Here is a 20,802-nt window from a genome sequence, read left to right as displayed (position 1 = left end):
ATTAGCCATTAGTATACTTTGCGGATGATAAGTGCAGAATAAGGTTATATTCTTAATATAATGACACCTTTATTCAGAAAATCACAATTGTTTAGTAACTGGCACATCCTAATTTGAGCTTGATAGTGAAGTAATCTATTTCTCCATAATCTAATCGTATGCTTATTTTAATTTGTAGTTCAGCAGCTTGTTGGAGCAGAAGAGATTCACTCCAGAAATCATTTTGCTGGATCTTCTAACTGTTGTTCAGTCAGGTCGGTTGCTATAGCTGTAGCATGCATGTTTTGTCAAGTACCTCACTTAACAATGAGTACTGGTTGATCTTCATACAGACAAGGAGCCAAGCAGAACACTTTACACCGTGACACATACAGTCATACGCGCACACAAGCAAAGTTGGGCACGCACTTATGGTGCCATGGCTTTGAGAAGTGAGCTTTGATAAGCTTTTTTTCAAGCATAGTTCACTAAATTAGGGTTTATCCTAATGGTGGTAGTCCCTTTTACTGTGAGGGCGATTTCCCAGTAAATGATCCACTTCTGTAGCAATGCCTGCTGTCATCTTTGGAATTACCTGTGGTGCACGAAACAAAGACAGAGCAAACAATCAATGCTGTTCAACTAGACCAAATAATGAAATAGTTATTAAGTGAGTGTTATATTCCGGCTTTATACCTGAATGGCTCCCAGGTTCTCTGTTAGCTGGCTTGGATTGGATGATCCCAGCAACACTGAGCTCACTCCCTCGTTCCTCAGGCACCAGGCTAAATAACAGGGACAGGGGAAATTTTTACAGTTGTTATAGTGGTATGTAGGTATCAGACAGTATGTAGAAAAACACAGATTTTTAATACAGATAATATAAATATTGTTCATATTTCCCCTTACCTATTGCTAGCTGTGGCAAAGTACAGCTTAATTTCTCCGCAATATGAGCTAGTTCCTTTAGCTTGGCTTGCTGTTTTCTCCCATCCTCACTCATGACTTTCTCCCTCAACCACTGGTATGGCTACAGGAGCAAGTAAAAGAACAAGCATTAGAACAGACAGATAATAGGCAGGTGGGCAAAATAAATTTAAGCTGTGTACCTTCATTGAGGCCCTGGAGGATTCTGGGACGCCATTCTCGTACTTCCCAGTGATGATTCCACAGGCCAAAGGGGACCAAGATACCACACCCACACCTGAGAAAGAACAATTGTCGCAACAGGATACAATATGTACTGTAGCCCTTAATTAATAAGAGCTTGACCACAGGAGAAACTTATGTACCATATACTTACCTATCTTATGGTAGAGTTCTGGCAGCTGAGTTTCCACTTTCTCCCTCTGGAAGAAGTGATACTCTGCCTGCTCACACACCGGTGGAATGAGATTAAACTGCCTGGCCACAGAGTATGCTTCCTAATTGAATGTAAAGAGGGGATAAAAAGAAAGAGGAGATATTAAATAAGAAGGAAAGATGTGCAACAGTAACTCTGTTTTTTCTTCCTTCACTGCTTTACGGCATATAGTGTTTCAAAATATCAGCTCGTTTTGGATTTCATTGTCCCCTTTTAAGTTACAAATAAGTGCTGGTAGCTTTAGTAGTGAGGGTAAAATGGATATCTTGATAAAACAGAAGATATCCAACATTATTGTATACCATTATAGATGTAATTTAATATCTGTTTAGCCATTGGAAATTGCATGAATTTGTCCATGGCATGTTCAGCACATAAAACTGTCTAGTAAACTGAAACTGTCACCTTCAACGGCATTTCCCATTTTCTGAAATCATTCCAGAAGATAGCTGATTTTGAATTGCTTTGTAGTGATAATTTAGACAGCAGATGTGTTTCTAAGTGTGTTTAAGCTTTTTTTTCCTTCATTTATTTTTCTCATATTGCTCAAGACCTTTTGCGTCACTCACCATGATCTCCATGGCAGACCACCGGGATGTGCCCCAGTACATGGACATCCCCTGGTTGATCACATGTGTCATTGCTCTCACTATCTCTGTAAACACAAAATGTTACAGCGCAGATATGTACATTGTCAATAATGAAACAGAGGATGGCGCCACAATTGCAACTTTTGTATAACTACAGGGAATACCACTTTGAAAACATTACTTACATAAGGATTGATTTGATCTTAAATTACAAAAACAGGATAGTTTAATTTCATCATAGAATAACTCTGTTCTCAAAGAAACAATGATTTAATAAGACTACAAGAAATTCAAAAAAGCCTTTGGTAAAACTGGCGCCTTCAGGACAGAAAAACAAAGATGAAGCTTTAAATGTACTCAGCCTCTTTGTGAGAAAGGCTTGGACCCTATTTAACTCATGTGTAAGTAGATATTCTTTGCTTGGATCATTCGACTTAATGTGGCCAAACGCTGCAGGGGTTAAATGAAAAGACTTAGCCAACCTTGGCAGAATGTTGCTTTTGCAGTTGAACAAATTGTAGTTACAGCTGTAGGGGCTGTAATCGGCAAGGAAGTAATGGTGGGTGGAAAAGTATGCAAGATATTAAAAAAGACAACTGTAAAGTTCTTTCTTAGAGGAGTTACTGGAGAAATCAACAACAAGGCGATGAAATCATTATTTTTTATCATCTTTAATCTACAATTGCACTTAAAATGCATTAATGCAACATTAGTGCAATGTAAATTGTGAACGCAAAATATGAGGCTGGGAGAATGAAAAAAATGAGGGTGAACAGATAAGACTGTGTGAGAGTGTGATTAAAAAAAGAGTGATTCCTTCTCATCACTAGTTCTTTCTCTGGACCAAAATGTAGCTCAGTGAGAGACAGAGAGCAAGTGTGTGTGGGTGGGTGAAGCAGGTGGGAGGGTAGAGGAATAACAGTGCATCTGCTCCGTAAGGGATAGAGGGATTTTGAGGGATGTAAGGACAGAGTGAATAATTGTGAACCAAGGAGGAACCTCTGAGGCGCATATACAGTTCATAAGAGTTTGTGAGTAATATGAATAATCCACCTCAATGACAGCTTGACAACTTGATCCACCGCAACATACATGCTTACATTACCTACTGGCCGTGACATAAAGTTTCTTTTCACTAGGTCGCAGTGAGTCATCAACTCCAACACCGGATGCCACATTGACCCAAGTGCTCAGATGAGATATCCAGCATACTTCATCAACACTCGCATAATAAGCCCTCTGCGGGGTTTCAAGGAGGATGATGTGGGTGAAGATGTGGGCACATGATGTGTGCATGTATTAACAACATGTGCCGTAATATATGCTCATGAATGTATGAGATCTGTGAACAATTTAGATGAGAAGATCACTTCCACTCTCATCTGTACAGTCAACATGTGTAGTCAGTTAGCTTAGTTTAGCACAAAGGCTGAAAACAGGGTAAACAGCAAGCCTGGCTCTGTCTAAAGAAACAAAATTCACCTGCACAGCACCTCTAAAGCTCTTTAAACAACACTTTATATCTCCTGGAGCCGGATAAGAAGAAGTTTCTGCCTTGACCAAGAAGTAGTCACGCACATAACCCAATGTGTCATTTTGACTCTTCCATTTGTATGCAGACTGAACAAACAAGATATGTGTGCAGCAAGCTTTAGATATGCTGGGAGGTATATGCTGTTACCTTTAACTAGAGCTTGGCTAGCTGCTTCCCCCTGCTTACAGTCTTTACACAAAACTAAGCTTAGCTAACAGTAGTTTCATGTTTACCTGCAGGCATGAGAGTGGTATATTGTCATTTAATTCTTAGCAAGAACGTGAGGAAGCATATTTCCCATCTAGTCCTTTAATTTTCAATGTATTGGCTCACACATGAAAGTCTGTGGTTGTTTGCTTGTTTGAAAATAATAAAATACAACCATGTTGTTTGTTCATTCTGACTGAATTGCCATAGACTATATAGTGAATATCGTTTGATAGTGTTGTAATTAAATCAATGTGTGTTCTGCTATGGTGTGAGCACATGCATGAAATGTGGCTCAAATCCTGTTTGTTTGTTTGTTTGTTACATGAAAATTTGCAAACTGCCAATATCAGCCCGTCCTTGAGACTTCTCACAGCAGCAACACTCCACTGATTTGGGAACATTTGACCAACTTCAACCAGCCCGGCATGTATCAAAGTGCCCCTCTGCACAGTGCAGCAAGGAGTGTGAAATAAAGCATTCTGGGCAGGTGTCTAGGCTTAGGCGTCTATGTAAAAGTCATTTTACTGGAGGAGGCACACGTATTTATCCCCCTAATGCATACACAATCAATGCCACAGGAGATTATCAATGGCTGGTGAAGCCCTTTTTTACGGTAGTTCTATGATCGTGGGAAAGAATATTGTAATGTAATAACAATAAGAATGTAATACGTATTGAGGTACTGAGAGGGTGAGATCATCCTGCACACTGCTCTGTATTGCTGAACATTTGAGGAAAGAGGCGATATCCTGGCACTTTAAGGAATGTCCTGACTGGATGGCTTTGGGTTTGTGTTTAGTATGCTGAGGCAGTATTTCATTCGATCTTGGCTGGAGGGATTGTTATCAAGTCCATTTATTGATGCCATGTCTGCTCTTTCCCTCTGCCTGTGTTTGCCCATTTTTATTCACTCTGTCTGGGGGATATACCCTTTCAGTCGATTGAATGGATTCGATTTTCTGCATATTGCTCTGTAGAAAGTAAAAAATGATGCTGACTGACTGGATAGAAACATTGTGTTGAGATTTTGACACTGCAGGCTATGGTGTGCCTATTAAAACAACAAGTTGACAATGACACAGATGGGTTTCCTTGAAGCACATTCTTACCGTAATGGGAGTGCTTTATGAACTACACTATTTGGCCATGCGTTTTAAAACTCGGAGAGATTGTGCTTTCCAGTCGGCAGCCCCTAAACCATGGAATAGTCTCCCAATAAGCATTGGACTCTGTGGACTAACAGCTAAAAGCCCATCTGTTCAGACATCTATTAAGGTGGCATGTGGTATTTTATGTTTTATTAACCTGTCTTTGGTCTGTTCCCCTTCTGAATTTTATCTGGTGTTTTATCCCTGTTTTTGTTTCTATTTTGAGTTTATTTGATTCTTGTGACACACTTCTGACTGGTGTCGGTGAAAGGTACAGTAAAGGTAAAGGTAAATCGAGTTTGTTTGCTTACATGTGAAAATTAAATTGCAGCTAGGCCTTTAAAAGCTGGGGGGGGGGGGGCTTCTATAAAGTGTTATCACTATAAGTGACAGTAAAGAGCAGTAGGGGAAATGAGAAGGGAGTCGATTCCAGAAAAGCTGGAGGGAGTTGGATTTGTGACAGTTGGGCCTGCTCGACTGGATGTAAGCCCAAAGACAAACTACGTCAAGAACAAGTAGGGGGGAGAAAGAGAGAAACGCAAAGAGAAGGATGAGTGGATGGGAGAAGGAAAGCAGTGATAGTAACAAAGGGAGACTGTGCAGCCATGACATCACTTTTTCCCAAGGGGACAGACTTTGCCTCACACAAAGTCAGAAGCGGTTACAGTCACAAGGACAAAAAAACAAACAAAGTTTCAGGAACATGTAGATAACAAGTTCTATAAACTGCAAATACCCTTAGAGAACAGAAGTCCCATGTTTATGGATGCTTGCACCGCTACATCAACCCAGAGAGAAGATATCTAGAAAATCCTAGTCTCAGTTTTGTGTGAGTTTATACATGCAGTCCCACTCTTTCTCAAGCTGTTAAAAGACCCTCTACAGTCTACACAGTGATTTTTGGCAGCGACCATGCTCCACTGCAATGAAGGATGAAGAAAACATGCACAGTGTTTAACATTGATTAATAGAGGGACTGTGTTGCAGAGCTACTGAAAGCAAAACAGCCAATTTATCCTTATATCTGTGTCATGTTATGGCTGAGCGATATGAAGATATATGTCATTAAAATAATATAAAAGTGTATATCATATATATTTGTCTGTATTGTTTATGTTGCCATGTTGAAAGTGTGTTGAAGTAGTGGCCAAACTGCGTTAAAGCAATATTTATGTAATTTGGACGACACTAAGTAATGTTCATTTTGCACTAAAGTATTTAATTAACCCAGGAGTATACAAAAATAGGTTTTTACCATGTGGTTATTTCATATTGATTATTTATTTATAGAATTACCAGAAAACATGCTATATCTTGATATATATCATTATCGACCGAAAGGGATAGAAAATGTTGGCCATATTGCACCAGCCCTAACCTGTGTCTGTTTTTTATCTGTCATGTGCATTTCTGATCATCCTGTCAGACTCTCAACCTATCAATCCATCAATTACACTTCTCTACATCAGTTGTCAATGGGGAATTTACTTTATTTGCAGAGACAAGTTACTAGAAGGTTTGACAGAGCAGGCCCCAGGGTCTGCCTGCACCCACCAGGCCAAGGAAAAAACAGGGCCTTGATAAATATGACAGACTGGCCTCCCACAGTCTGTTGGCTCACAGGGGAGGAAGCATGTGGTGCAAAGGGAAAGACTGTAAGAGATTCTATCGAGCATGCATTAAGTTTTCTGCCACTACACAGTGGGACTCCATCCTTTCAGCCAAATACTACCTGTGGATGAGGGTTATGGTTGGCTAGAAGAGGGGCCCAAATGTGTACTGTGCAACCTTAAAAGTAACTGAGGAGGAAACTGGAAGTGTGTAAAAGAAATGAATGGCCACATAAGGTAGATGTGTGGGAAAGGCAGCACTAGAGTGTGGAAGCAATGGAGCGCACAGTAGGGCTAGTGAGACAAGCCCAAAAATACACCAGCTTCCCCCTGGGGGGGGGGGGGGGGGGGGTAATCCTGCTTCTGAAAACACAGGGAGGGCTGGGAGCGGGTGTAGCTCAGAGACCCTGTAAACTGCTATCCCACGAGACGAAAAGAGAAAGACAGGGAGAGTGGTCGACTAAAATAGAGGATGAGAGATAAGGCAAGATTGTCAGATTACTTGAAATGTGTGTGTCACACACTCGACAGATAAAGTCAAACCCCTCCGGTCATAGGCAAAGGTCAGCAGTCTGACGAGGGCAATAGTTCGGTCAGTATTTCTCACCTTCTCATGTTACAGAACAACATGCATTGTCCCTACCAGCCCCTAAAGTCTAGTGAGCCATCACTCACCCTCCATGGGAGTGTTGCTGTCTGGCCGGTTGGCAAAAACCACATCCACATACTCAAGTTGCATCCTCTGGAGGGAGCCCTTTAAACCTGAAGTGAGAGGAGACAAGATGTTGAGAAAGATGTAAGTAAGTCAAAGAAAGGTGAAGACGGTCAATAGGAATCATGGGCATTGAGCATATTTGTAGTGCTGGAATAGATGTGTACATCAGTGTGATTTGACACTTACTAATAATAGTCATTCAACATAACCTTCAAAAGGTATCATCCTTCTACTAATAAATACCTCTTCTAATACCAGTGGACAAATGACACAGTATCATTTACACATGCTAGAAGAAAATCTTGTCCCCTGACACCTTTGGACATGGACACATTGGCCTGGATCTGCAGAGGAAGAGTGATAATCACTATGTGCATGCATCGCCCTCTACTTCAGCTATTGCTGTTTATTCAACATTGTTATGTAGATATACAGGAACGATTTTACACTAAAATTGTATTGTTAAACCTCAAATAACTGACTTTCCTGCCACCATCCATTATTAATGTAAGTTAAATATTTGTGATGGTACCCAGCTTGGAGCAACAATGTACAACATTTATTTTCCTTATTCAAACCATGGCATCAGGTAAAAGTAAAAGTAGGCTGAGTTAGATCCGGGGGGGTGGTCATACACATGGCAAAGTGACCACATTTGACATTGGGAGTCACCTCAAATACTAATATTATGTCCCATCAAATGGCAAATAATGCTCTTTCTGACTATTTAATTTAATAAGAGATTATTGGCTGGATGCTAATTTATGAAGAAGAAAAGTCTCTGAATATGAGGAGTTGCTATTCCACTCAGCTAAGCAGGTTTCTCTTTTTCAGTTTAATCACAGAGTTGTTATCAGCTTTATGGCTAGCAAAAGTTAAAGGTCTTATTACTGAAAGACTTGATTCAATAAGATGAAGCAGGCTTTATTAATGGACCTTTTCCACAGCAGATATTTTGGACTGGATAACTGGAAAAGCACAGGTGTAAGTAACATTAATCACGACTCCACTTCATTGAAACATTCCAGTATGTCAGGACAGGGAATAATAATAAATGCATGCAGGAACTCAACACCTGATTGGAATCAGTCATGTAATCAGTGATACCTGTATGTTTTAAATATGGTTGTGCTTGACAAATAATATACATAATATTACAGTACCACCATGATAAACGTAATTAATAAGCAATGAAGTGCATTAAGCATTTAGCATTAACTGTCACTCTTACCCACAGGGGCCACTGTTCAACAAAAGTTACAGAGTCTCTCTTTTCACAAATGACTCTTTTTTGAGACATTAAATGTGATTGACCCTGTGCAAGAAGTGACTGAAAGTATGAACTGCAAATTAACATCTTGACATTCCTTCAAATATGAACTTCAATATAAACTGTGTGCAAATAAAGGACCCTACAGATTGTTTATTATTGATATAATGATGATAATAATAATGGCTAAAAGGCTACCGTCAGTAGTTACTGTCCATTTTACCCAATACCAGCAATTTTAGTGCAGCTTATTCATTTCATTTGAATCATAATGATATTTTTATAAGGTTAATCAGGCTGAGTTCATACCATTATTTCCTTGTAAGATCTATTCGGAAAAAGCCCTGCACCTGTGTGAAGTTTGATCCTTGTTACATAAACGAATACTGTTTTGACAGGTGTTGGAGGAACCAAACAACTCGAAAGCAGAGAGGATGATAAAGATGAGGGATCAGATAAATAAGGTTGCACTCGTTTTTTTCTCTCTCGCACTCAGCTTTGAGTATTTGTTAGAAGGGAAACGCTGTACATTGAGGAGAGGATAAGAGATGGCAATAAAGTATTGTGAGCAGATCAGTCCCCATACACACACACAGAAGATGAAAGATGAAAAGCGAACACAGGAGACTGTCACAAAGGAAGACAGCAGAGTAATAGAGAGACATGGAAAAAGACACCCTTGCGTTCTTGACTATGTGTGAGCGTGCATGGCAGATTAGTGCCAGAGGCTTCATCATTGCCTGCTAATCCCAACTGCGAGTTATGCTCTCCCCACATCCGTTCCAACCACTTATACCTTCCTCTGTCATCTGCACTCCCACGATCCCAGAAACTCCCATTACATGGATCCTAATCTAAGCCTGCACTGTCATCGCGAGCAGTTTCGGCTGTCTCGTAGATTACCTCGAGTTTACTGGCTGTGAAGGAAATCTATTTTTGAAACTGCTGTTGAACAACAAAGATATTCTACTGGCGGCTGTAATGAATAATGCCTTGAAAAATACGAAAGCAAAGGAATTTCTTGTGCTGTGAGTAAAAAGGTTAACACAAGTGCTGGTCGCCAGAGAGACTTTGACATTTCTTTGCCTCGGAGTGCTGATCTCTGCTATCGATCATTAAGTATGAAACCCCATCATTCCTGTTAAATGTCACTACACCAATCAAATGATTAATTGACAGGCATGTGTTAAGATGTACGACAAGTAGTGAGAATGATGGTGTCAGCAGATGTTTAACTCAGCCTATTTTGTACCCTATGGTGACATGTAGACACCAGTAGTGACAGAGACTCTGCTACTTTCTCCCACGGATGCGCTCATCTGGACTGGCTTTAGCTAATTAGCAGTGCAAACTTTCCTGATGCTTTTTCAGTCTGTGCACATCTCCTCCAGCCCTTCCTAAGTCTATTCCCCCTTCTCTTGTTTGGGGCGGAATGTTGCAGAGGCAGCTGTGAATGTTAACAATGTGGGAGAAAGCTGAGTCACTGCAGAAGGTGCATTGCGCTGTGGACCGGATGGTGAGCTATTAGGGAAGTGGGGAGGTGTGTGCCAATAGGATATGAAGGTATATCATTATAGGCCTGGGCAAGACAGTAACTCTTCTAAAAGAGGACTTAATGAGGAGAGGACTGTTTGTGGATGCCAGATATAGCTTATAGTATGCGATGATGCAAAAGTTTCTTAAAACACACCTGTAAAGGTATTACAACTGAAAAGACAAGACATCTGTTGAGATCTGATGTACCAATGTGTAATACAACTTTCAAATTCAGCTGGGTGCACATGCTGATAAAAAAATCAAAGAGTAGAGAGAAGACACAGTCAGGAAGAAAGAGGGGGGAGGAAAAGAGATAAAAGAGGGAGATTACAGGAGTGCAGCAGGGCTCAGAGTGATGGGGTGATGTGAAGGACAAAGCAGCGGAGAGGAAATCAGCTTGTTACCTTCAATGATGTGCTTTCTGTTGAGGCCTCTCTCTGTCTCTGCTCTGCAACAGGAGGGAAGAAAGTGCACGTCAGCACACATACATTGCACACACTCGTGCGTACACACAACCCTCATAAATTGAAGCAGATCATTAAACATGCCGAACGAAAGTCTGCATAACAAACAAATCACTGAAGAGAAATACACCCACTCAACGCTCCGCAATCTGCCCGCAGTTATAGAACAAACTGTGAGCTGTCTGTGCAGCGGGCAAACATGAGGCTTGTTGTCACTGTCTGTCCTGATCACTACTGATTTTCCAATGGCCAATGGGAAAAGATAAATATGCAAAAACTGGACTATCTCATCCATCCATCTATCTATCTAGCTAGCTAGCGGTAATAGTAATAGTAATAGTAGTTTTTACATGCTTTTATGCAAAATTCAGATAAGATAACACATTTTTAAACAGCAACTAAATAACAAAAACATATAGTATTTTTTGTAGATTAGGCCCTTCATAGTATATTAGTTGAATGTAGCACCATAGAGTATCGTAAAAATCCCCTTTTGAGGTCAATTATTCATAGCACTCTGAAAGAAGCCATTCAGTATGTAGACTACGCTGTGTAACAACTTTGTTTTTACTTGCAAGTAAAACTCATTAATTTAAAAATTTTTAAACCTGCTTTTATTGATTTTGTGGCTACTTGTCTTTGGGGCAGTGCAGCGAGCTATACACACAAAAACATATACTACAGAGGTGAAGTTCAGAGATTTTTTAAATGTGCCATGAATTACAATATGCTGTTTGCCAACTTAAAAGATAATATTGCAGGTCACAGTTTGTCGAAGTTTGCCATAGTAATAGGCCATTTCATTTTGTGTGAAACCTCACAGTGAACCACATCTTGTCCCACACAATATATGTCACCTTGCTTGCTCAGCTAGGTAACTTAGCTATGTTCCAAAACACACATTATCTTACCTCTATGGTTTTATCCAGTGACTATTTTTATTAGCTGGGAAGCGAAAGAACAAGCAAGATATGGTGTTCGTGTGATTAACGTTATATCCAGGTACAAAATACACACACAGGAATCGTAGGTTCAGCAAGACGTCACTTACGCTACTTTGGGGCGAGTTGTCTTTCTGATTGCATATTTTCACAGTCTTATACTTCAACAATTTTTCTGTGCTTAACTTCTTCTTAACTTGCTAAAATGATCCTTTAAATTGACAAACATCATATGTGCAATTAATGGCACAATTCACACAGGATCACAGGATCCTTTGTTCTCCTTCCTTTGCAGTGTTTCTCTCTTTTGCTCAGTTGCCTCCTTTTTTTGCCCTGTCCTTATTTCATTTCACACTTTTATCTTTCTGCTTAACTCCACCTGCATCCTGTTTACAGTTATAATAATTTAGTGCAAACACAAACAAAAGCTTTTCTTCCTTTATATCGTTGTGTCTTCTGAACTTTAGTGCAAAAGGGAATTGCAATTGAGAAAAAGTGTGCAAATATCTACTGATGCTTGAAAAGCCTCTCAGCTCTCACAACTCACTCAGTCGGGGGTTAAGTAGTTGTTCTTTAAATCCATCCAGTAAGGAGAACGGTTTTGTAGTAGTAGTCTGAGAGGATGAGCTTAAATTAAATTTACAAAATCACACCTGGGGCCTACTCTGATTTACATCCTTAAAAGGAGAGCCGGAAGAAGAATGTGGATGTACTTGAAGATTCCACATCCCTCGGCACAGGCCTGAAGACTTTTAAAAACAGAGGAAACGTGACTAATGCAGAGTGAGAGCAGACTCCTTCAGCATGACAGAAGAGGCAAATATGGCTCTTGGCAGTTTGGCAAGAAGGCTAAAGAAGGGTATGAAGAGAGGCATGGAGGGTGAGAATCTATCTGTGTGTGTGTGTGTGTGTGTGTGTGTGTGTGTGTGTGTGTGTGTGTGTGTGTGTGTGTGTGTGTGTGTGTGTGTGTGTGTGTGTGTGTGTGTGTGTGTGTGTGTGTGTGTGTGTGTGTGTGTGTGTGTGTGTGTGTGTGTGTGTGTGTGTGTGTGCGCGCGTCACTCATTTTTCAATTGTGTCTTTCATGTGGGTTTTTCAGAATGGTCGATGCCATGTCACGCTCTGTGGTTAATGTTTTAATCTGTAGCCTGTTATTGGAGAGATAACCCGGACATCTGAGAAGGAAAACGCACATGCTGGATGACACACACATATTAACATGCACACACACTTACTTTCCTCCCCAGTAGAGCTTTGTGGTAATCACCAGGCTGGATCTCCTGAGGGAACACAGACAGACACATCAAAAGGCCATTAAGCTGTCTTTAAAGCTGTTGTCAAAAATACGCACAAATGCACATGTGTCAGCATGGTCATGCTGACACATGTGCATTTGTTCTCTAGTGACTTTCTGTGAAAATGGCAGATGGGCTGCTCTCCTTTATTAAGAATCTAACTTATCTAGTATGAAGGTTCACAAGAGGGACTCTTTTCTTTGAACCCTAACAAGATACCACCCTATAACCCCCATGCTTGAATGATCAATAATTTAAACTGACTCAGAGTTGAGGTGAGGGTGGGCAGAGAGCTGCCATGAGTAGCTGAGGAGGGTGATAGACCTACCTGATTCTTATCCCTGCAGTGTTGCAGTGCAAATTAGTAGATGTACAAAACTGATATTTTCTGCGGTGTAGAAACCAGCTCACACTCACAAGCATCTGCTTGCAATTCAACTTAATGTTTCAACTCAATGGTTTGACATGGTTACATGTAGGTAGGGAGAATTCAGTAAATTGGTGCTTACAATCTCGTTAGGTTATTCCAACATGACAGTTCCACTGTGCACAAAGTGAGCCGTAAAGAAACGTTTTTCTGGGTTTCTTTGGGATAAATTAGAACATCAACTGTGAGTAATTACTTTGCACAGCATTCTCACAAGATCACACAAGAATTGGGAGTTCACATGTCACATGATGTTGTCAGGCTCGGGCTCCAAGTAATGCGTTTAGAGGCAAGGTCTTTCAAAACAGCAATGGTGGCTCCCACAGAAGTTAACTTAGATGCTGCAATAGCATCAATTTTATCAGAACTGGAGAGTTTTTCTTCATTGAACGGAGAGCAAAGAACGGCACTAAAGGCTTTTCTTGATGGAAAAATCTAATCACCTGCCAGGTATGTTTTGAAAGTTCCTGCCATTTTCCAAACTGTTTCCAATAACGGCTTCTCAGATGGTTCTGTGAAACAAACCATCTGATGAGTCAGGTTAATGAGCCAGGCTTCATTCACCCAACATTAGTGCCTTACCTTCCTAATGCTCTTGTAACTGAATATAAGTAAATCCTGGCACCCTCAGAAGGGTGCATGCATTTTCGGGGCAATATGCAAACATATAGGTGCATTTTTTGCTGGCCTGTCAACATCATTTTGTACTGCCATGTAGTGTATATGCACATACACAATCTAAACCTATTTATGGAATACATATAGCATCTAAAAAGACTGTACTTTACCTCCAGCACTTTTTCTTGATGATGTTTCCCAGGATTATCTCTGCTCTGTAAAGAAAAAATAGAGATGATGAGATTATATCTCAGGCTGCCAAGAGCATGTGAGCTTGACTGTTATCTGCTACGCATCTACAGTATGAATACCTGATTAAAAATCAGCAGGAGTACAAGATAAAGGATGAACGCCTATGCCTGAATTTCACCAGCAACCTTGAAATTAATATTCATTGGGAGACAATGTCCAGGCCTATAAACGTTAGATTGAGATGTGAACGAAATGGGAAGCCTCCCGTGATGATTAAGATTATGTAAATCACTTTAGAGTCAAGTTATCTATTGGTATCTTTTGGAATAATTCCTGGTCTGGGGCTAAACCCTGTTAACATCTTGTGTTATATGGGGAAAAAAGCTGGCAAGGTCAAATCCCTATGAACGTGAGACAGATAACAAATTACAGACATCACTCACTTCCCCCCAGAGTAGACTTCAGCAGTGTCGAACAGGTTCACTCCGCTCTCATAGGCGATAGTCATCAGCTGCTCTGCCACCTGACACAAGAAAAGAAAGAAGAAACAGTTCCCTTATGGATTCCATTGGGTATAGTACACAACTAAATATATTACCCAAAATTACACTTCAAAAAGGATGGCTGTAAAAACTCTCAGAAAAAGCTCAGGGAGAGTAAATCTCCCTTCCACGGAGATACTGACCGGGAAAATTGTACTGGCTACTTGTTGATTAAAGTTGCTTACTGCTCAATAGATTTCTCAGACTATTTGACCTAGTTCTTGTGTCTGCAGTTTATTTAGAGCCCTATAAGGCCAGTTTTGTCATGATGACTTTTCCTTTCTCTACTCAGCTCCAGTCATGATTTGGTGAGTTTTTATGTGATTCTGTTTGTCAGTTAGTCCCAGTGGTCATCAGGCAGTGATGAGCTGTCTCCAACTCAGTGGCTTCCCCCCTTCAAGGTCAGATCGAGGCACTTGTGCTTAATATTTTGTGACACAGAGCAATACGACCTGATCATTTGGCCTTGGTAGGGACAAGAGGGACTACTCACACACATTATACATCATGGGGGCTACAGATTAAGTGTTGTAGTCTCACTTGTTGCATATGTAGAGTCTATATACAGTAAATGTGAGAATGAATGACCTGAGAATAGCCAGGGGAAGAAACACGACTCTGCATTAACTTCTTTATTATTGTTTAATCATTTATTTGATTTTGAATATATAAAGTATATATCAGTCATCTTGTTATAATGTATCTGGTTTAATTAAACCTGACTTTATATCTACATTGTAATAATTCATTATTTGATCAATTTGAATAATTCCTCGCTTTTAGAATGGTTGATTCTGGCACTGATTCACACACACACACACACACACACACACACACACACACACACACACACACACACACACACACACACACACACACACACACACACACACACACACACACACACACACACACACACACACACACACACACACACACAGCAAGTGTTAATTGTTTCCTGATTTTATGAATTTTTCCTTTTCTTTTCACTGTCAATATTACTTGACACTTTGGCAATATTGACTTTGTTGCATTCATGCCAATAAAGCATATTTAGTTGAAAATTTGAAACACCAACATCGCCAACATCTGCTTATGAGCTGTGACGAATGTTGGATTTCACATAATGTCTTACCTCATCAGAGACCTGACCTCCAAATGTGACCCATCGAAAGAAACAACAAAGCTTTGAACCAACAAAAAACCTTTTGCATAATAGCCACAGCCATAATAGTTACGCACTAATTATAACTTTGGTATTTTGGTATGGACACATGACAAAATGCCCCTGTCCTAAAGCCATCACAGCCAAATATCAGAAAATTTGTATATGATTACAGCAGGAACTAGCATAGGAGCTTTAGGTGTTTTTTGTTTGTTCAGGGATTCTTGAGTGCAATTCGTGTGTGTGTTATGTTTGTGAATAATAGTGTTCCCGGAGCTAATTTCCTTGGCCGCTCTATGGAGCAGAGGGGTGGGGAGGAATCACTGTATTGCTAGAGTAAACAAATTATAGCTTGTCCTCTCTGATGACAGTTACTTGGGTTCATATTTTTATGTTTTATTATTAACTTTTAAACTATTTTCTTTCATCATTCCCCTTCAGGAAACAATGTTGAATAGCTTTATAATTATTTTACTCTTTCTTCCCTTCTGGTCTCAAACAGCTTGGTGCAGACAGATAAGACCTGTCATCTATCAAAAGCTAAAAGAGGATGGATATGTGACAGCAGTATTGAAGCTATCAATAAACTCCACTGTATCAAGGTTCAGATTTAGTCTCGGGTCATTTTACAGTTGCCACACACAAGTGAATACAAACTGTGCATACACACATATGCACAGACTGCAATAATGTAGCCCACTAAACTTTCTTTAAAATGAAGCAGTTCCAGCCTCTGTTCTTGCTATTCTTTATATGTTTTGTTGCCTGATCCTGTCACATGTTGCTGTTCCCTCAGGAGATCCAGCCTGGTGATCTCCCACTTATAATAAAAGCAAAATCTTGTGTTTAGTCTGAAGCCAATTGCACCCGAAGTAGGAGCAGATTGGTGTAGGCTAGGCTTATTTTTCTAAGCTGGCAATGGTCAATTCAAATACAGCTTATTTTCTTTAAAAGTATCTGTTTTATCGACAATACCATCGTCTACACATTTCTTAAGGAATAGATACACATTTTGGGAAACTGATTGAGTAGCTAGAACCAGCAGTCGGTTAGCTCAGCTTAGCATAAAGACTGGAAACGGGGTTAACAGCTAGCTAGGTAACAAAATCTGCCTACAAGCACCTCTAAACCTCAGGAATTAACATGCCATGGTGCATTTGTGTAATCTAACAAATACAGAGATGTAAAAATGACCTGGAGTCTTATTGTGACTCTTCTTATTGTGACTCCCCTTAAATCTATTTAAACAAATGATAAAATGACCTGTTTATTAGTGAACTGTTGGCAGATTTGCTACTCTTGGTCAGAGTTAGGCTAGCTTTAGTCTTTGTGCTAAGCTAAGCTAACTGCTAGCAGTAGCGCCTTACATTCGCCTATATACTGTAAGTGTCGTATCAATCTTCTCACAAGTCTCAAGAAAGCAAATAAGGTCAAACTATTCTTTTAAAATGTGATGATGCAGTTGAGCCAACGAAACACAAAGACACACAGAGATTGAAGCGCTAAAGCAACCGCTTTTGATCCCCAGGGTGAAATTTTCACTCTCTAAATTCCTCTACTGAAAATCAGCACAAGGAGGAATCAATGTTTTGCCTCAGGGCACATGGCTGAGGCTCGTCAATACAAAAATAAATTTCTATAATTTGAAGGATGGTTGCCTCTTCACAATTGCTCTGTGCTGCTGAATGTGCTGGGGCTAAATCTTAAAAAAAAAAAAAATACTACAGGGACGATAAACGGACTCATTCACATTTTACATCATTTAGTATCTACTGGGCATCAGTCCTTTGCTTTATCAAGTTATTTTGTCTTCAGAGACACATCCCAATCAAGCAACTAGGCACATATGCTGCATACAGTACATAGTACATACACAAATACACACATGTGGCGAGCACACACACACATGCACGCACGCACACGCACACACACACACACACACACACACACACACACACACACACACACACACACACACACACACACACACACACACACACACACACACACACACACACACAACACACATGATTTAGCTTGCTAAGTTAATCCGATCAAGATTAATGTGTTTACCCTCTGGTGTGCATTGGTTATGTGTGATAATTGAGCAACTTGTTTGCAGAAACCTATTGATTAAATATTAACAACTTGAGCAAACAGCTTTGTGCTGTTTCTCATGAATATCCATGTGTATGAAAGAGGCACAAGGTTTAGAATAGTGTGAGATGATATAATGAAATGTGATAATGAAAAAAAAACTTTAGTTGTTTTCAAAAGCTACAAAGTACATTTAAAACACTGCTGCCTTCTGCTTGGCTCTTTGACTGGCTTTACATTCTCTCTCCACACACACAAACACACAGATGATTTGAGATTGCACTGGGATGCTTATGACATGTAATGCTAATTAAATGTACTCACCAAGCCCCAGACAGGAGACACGCAACCCAGATTTCCCCAGGTTCCTGTGAGGAAAAAGACGATGATTTAAAAAAGGAAAACAGTGTTGTTCAGGCTCAAGATGTCATCAGATAAATTAATGTCATTGCAGTTATAGTGCTGCTGTATTTTGCTCTTGGCACACAAAGATTTTCTGCCTAAAAAAAAGCCCAAATCTATATTGTTTCCACATTATAACTCTATACTATAAGTAAGCGCAATTTTGCCATTGTGCAGCTTAAAATATAGACGGAAGCATCAATTGGACCCGCAATACAATATAGGTAGTTTTTTATGTTTGATCGAGAGGAGAATAACTGAATATGAGGGTCCCCTTCATCACACCTGCAATCATGAATCAGAATTGAGAGATTACAGGGGGAAGACATTTATTCCTTTAATATGGATCCCACCTTCTCTAAAGACCTTCTTCAATGGGTTTCTTCCCCCTTATCCCTCACTCAATTACCTCTTCTTTTACTCAGAGCATCCTCCTGCAGGACTTCACTCCTCAAGCTAAATGTTATTGTCTTATCCACAAAATGCAGACAACCCTTCTCGCCCTCAAGTACTGAAGTTGTATCATATCCGCATTTCTCAAGATAGCTCTTCCCTCTTTAGTTCCCTGCTATCTCACTAATCAACTGTGCAACAGTACACCTCCTGACATATGTCTCCTCGACACAACAGTTCATTTACATCCAACCTATCTGCGGCAATGTAATATAGCACTTTTGGCTCTCATTAACACCATGGAAGATACACTAAAGCATCAGAGTTCTTGCCACCCTCGACTCAGAGTCTCAGTGCTCCACTTCACATCAAGTTTTACAATCTGTGCCACATCATGTCCGACTGAGAGGGGAACTCATGTGGCACAAGTGTTTGATGACTTAACAGCGATAACAGTAAAAGCAGATTGTTCTCCCTCCGGTCGCCACAGGTGTCCTCTGACAGAATATGCATGCGGACTGTCGCTGAAATAACACTGCGTCAAGGTGATGCCCGGCCCTGAGAAGGCATAACGATTTGAAGCAAAACCCTGTGAAATTGAGACACATTCGTCTGACAGAATCATCAAGGCTCAAGGCCACGTGCACATAGAGCAACTATCACAAGCAACATACTTCATCTTGAGAGGATAAGTCCAAATACTTATTTCTTGACACAAAAACAACCTCCAGTTATTAACGAATGTGCCTTCTGCATGGTTTCGCAGGCATTAACTCATTACAACAAATGAGGACGTAAAAACGCCAGCAGTTTTCTTGTGCCTGACAACTACTGGCCTGCTCCCATCGAGCTGAAGGCAGACTAATCTGAGCCTGTGCTATGTAACCGCACCCAATTAAATTGTGTTCAACATGGGGAAGCATCAGTCACCGTGTTGCCAAGATAAAGGGGAAAAACACATAATTGAAAGTGGTAAACACTCAATTTGATACATTTATGGATTCTTTGATGTTTTGTGTAATTAAGGCAATGATGACAACATGACAGGCGACCAATCTTTCTGCAATCACAAATCGTGGAATGCCTTCTTGTCTCTGATATGGTGGAGGAGTTTGGATATTGTATCCGTCGTCTCTCTAATGTATTATAGAGTGGGAGCTCTCTGATCCATGAATGTGTGGGGGAGGGGGCTGTACTGTAAGTTAGAAGTGTGATACTCACTGAATCTATGTGTGTGTTCGGTCGGGGGTGGGTGTTCCGTGCTGCATATATTGAAAGTCGCTCTGGGTGAAGCATCTGCTCAATGCCTTGGAGAGTTGTAAATTGCACAAATTTGTCTTCATTTATACTGTTTTCATGTTTACAGAGGCCCGTTCATGCACAATGTTCACTGTAAACAAGCTTGAAAGAATGTTCCATATCCAGATAAAGTTTGACGTCCTTGGAAAATTGCCAAACTTTCTTTTCTGGAGATCACCCATAAGTTATGTTTGCAGCATTTGGATGTCTTAATGATAGGAGAAGAACAGAGCTGACAGTCAACTGGTGGAGAAGCCACCTCATTGCTGCATTGTTGTCCCCACTGAAGCTTCAGCAACAGCCATACCTGATTATTAACCACACACCCGGCTATAGTGCACAAATAGATCTGTCCAGATGTGGGAAGTGAGTGCCAGCAGAGGCATGTTGCTACAGTATCTAATGATTCAGGGGGTTACAGCATGTCATTTGCAACAAAGGAAAGAAAACGAATAACTGTGTTTAAGAGAAAATGGGTGCTTGTGTGAAATAGGGCTGCTAGGATGCAGAGCGTGAAGGTCTATTATACTGTATTTTAAATGGTAAAATAATCACAGTAAGGAAAGGACAACTGCACATAAACAACTCTGCATGCCAGTGAGTGTAGCTCATCCCTCATGCTTGGATGGTGCCCAAAAGAAGCCTTGAAGTAAAATGACAAATGAGTCATTTGAAGACGCCCCCTCACACAAACCTGTCGCCGCTTATGAACATCCTGCGAGCTGCTACTGTATGTATTCTATTCTTAGTGGCTCCCCAGTTGAAATAAAAAAAAAATCTAATGAACATCTTTTCAATCACATTTATTCTGCTTAAATCTTTGGAGGAATGACCTCTTATTGCGCAAGGATGCCCCCCCGGTAAGCACTTATATAGTTATCGAGTCACTCCTGGGCATTTCTTATGATTATTTCCCTGATATTGGAATTGCTCAAATCAATATTTGTCAGCCACCACTTTTGTCAAGGTTGTGAGTAAACAGATAAAACTCCTCACTCACTGGGGATTAATGTAG

At 40.3% G+C, this 20,802-nt stretch overlaps 1 protein-coding gene across 1 annotated transcript in view; it reads right to left on the bottom strand.

Moving 5' to 3' along the window:
- Positions 1-215: 215 nt before the first annotated feature.
- kcnab1b (potassium voltage-gated channel subfamily A regulatory beta subunit 1b) overlaps positions 216-20,802 on the bottom strand; it is a gene marked incomplete at its 5' end in the record, with an annotated part of 27,829 nt that continues 7,242 nt past the window's right edge. Inside the window, 13 exons of the mRNA XM_083927752.1 lie at positions 216-574; positions 676-764; positions 889-1,009; positions 1,089-1,183; positions 1,283-1,403; positions 1,912-1,997; positions 7,110-7,196; positions 10,360-10,403; positions 12,593-12,637; positions 13,868-13,912; positions 14,333-14,412; positions 15,567-15,600; positions 18,014-18,061. Coding sequence (XP_083783878.1) covers positions 485-574; positions 676-764; positions 889-1,009; positions 1,089-1,183; positions 1,283-1,403; positions 1,912-1,997; positions 7,110-7,196; positions 10,360-10,403; positions 12,593-12,637; positions 13,868-13,912; positions 14,333-14,412; positions 15,567-15,600; positions 18,014-18,061 — 985 coding nt within the window. The 3' untranslated portion in view covers positions 216-484. The remainder of the gene's footprint in view (positions 575-675; positions 765-888; positions 1,010-1,088; positions 1,184-1,282; positions 1,404-1,911; positions 1,998-7,109; positions 7,197-10,359; positions 10,404-12,592; positions 12,638-13,867; positions 13,913-14,332; positions 14,413-15,566; positions 15,601-18,013; positions 18,062-20,802) is intronic.

This window comes from Echiichthys vipera, assembly GCF_963691815.1.
Source record: "Echiichthys vipera genome assembly, chromosome: 15".
NCBI lineage: Eukaryota > Metazoa > Chordata > Actinopteri > Perciformes > Trachinidae > Echiichthys > Echiichthys vipera.
The sequence above is the reverse complement of the archived record's forward strand: the minus strand, read 5'-3'. Positions and strand labels throughout refer to the sequence as shown.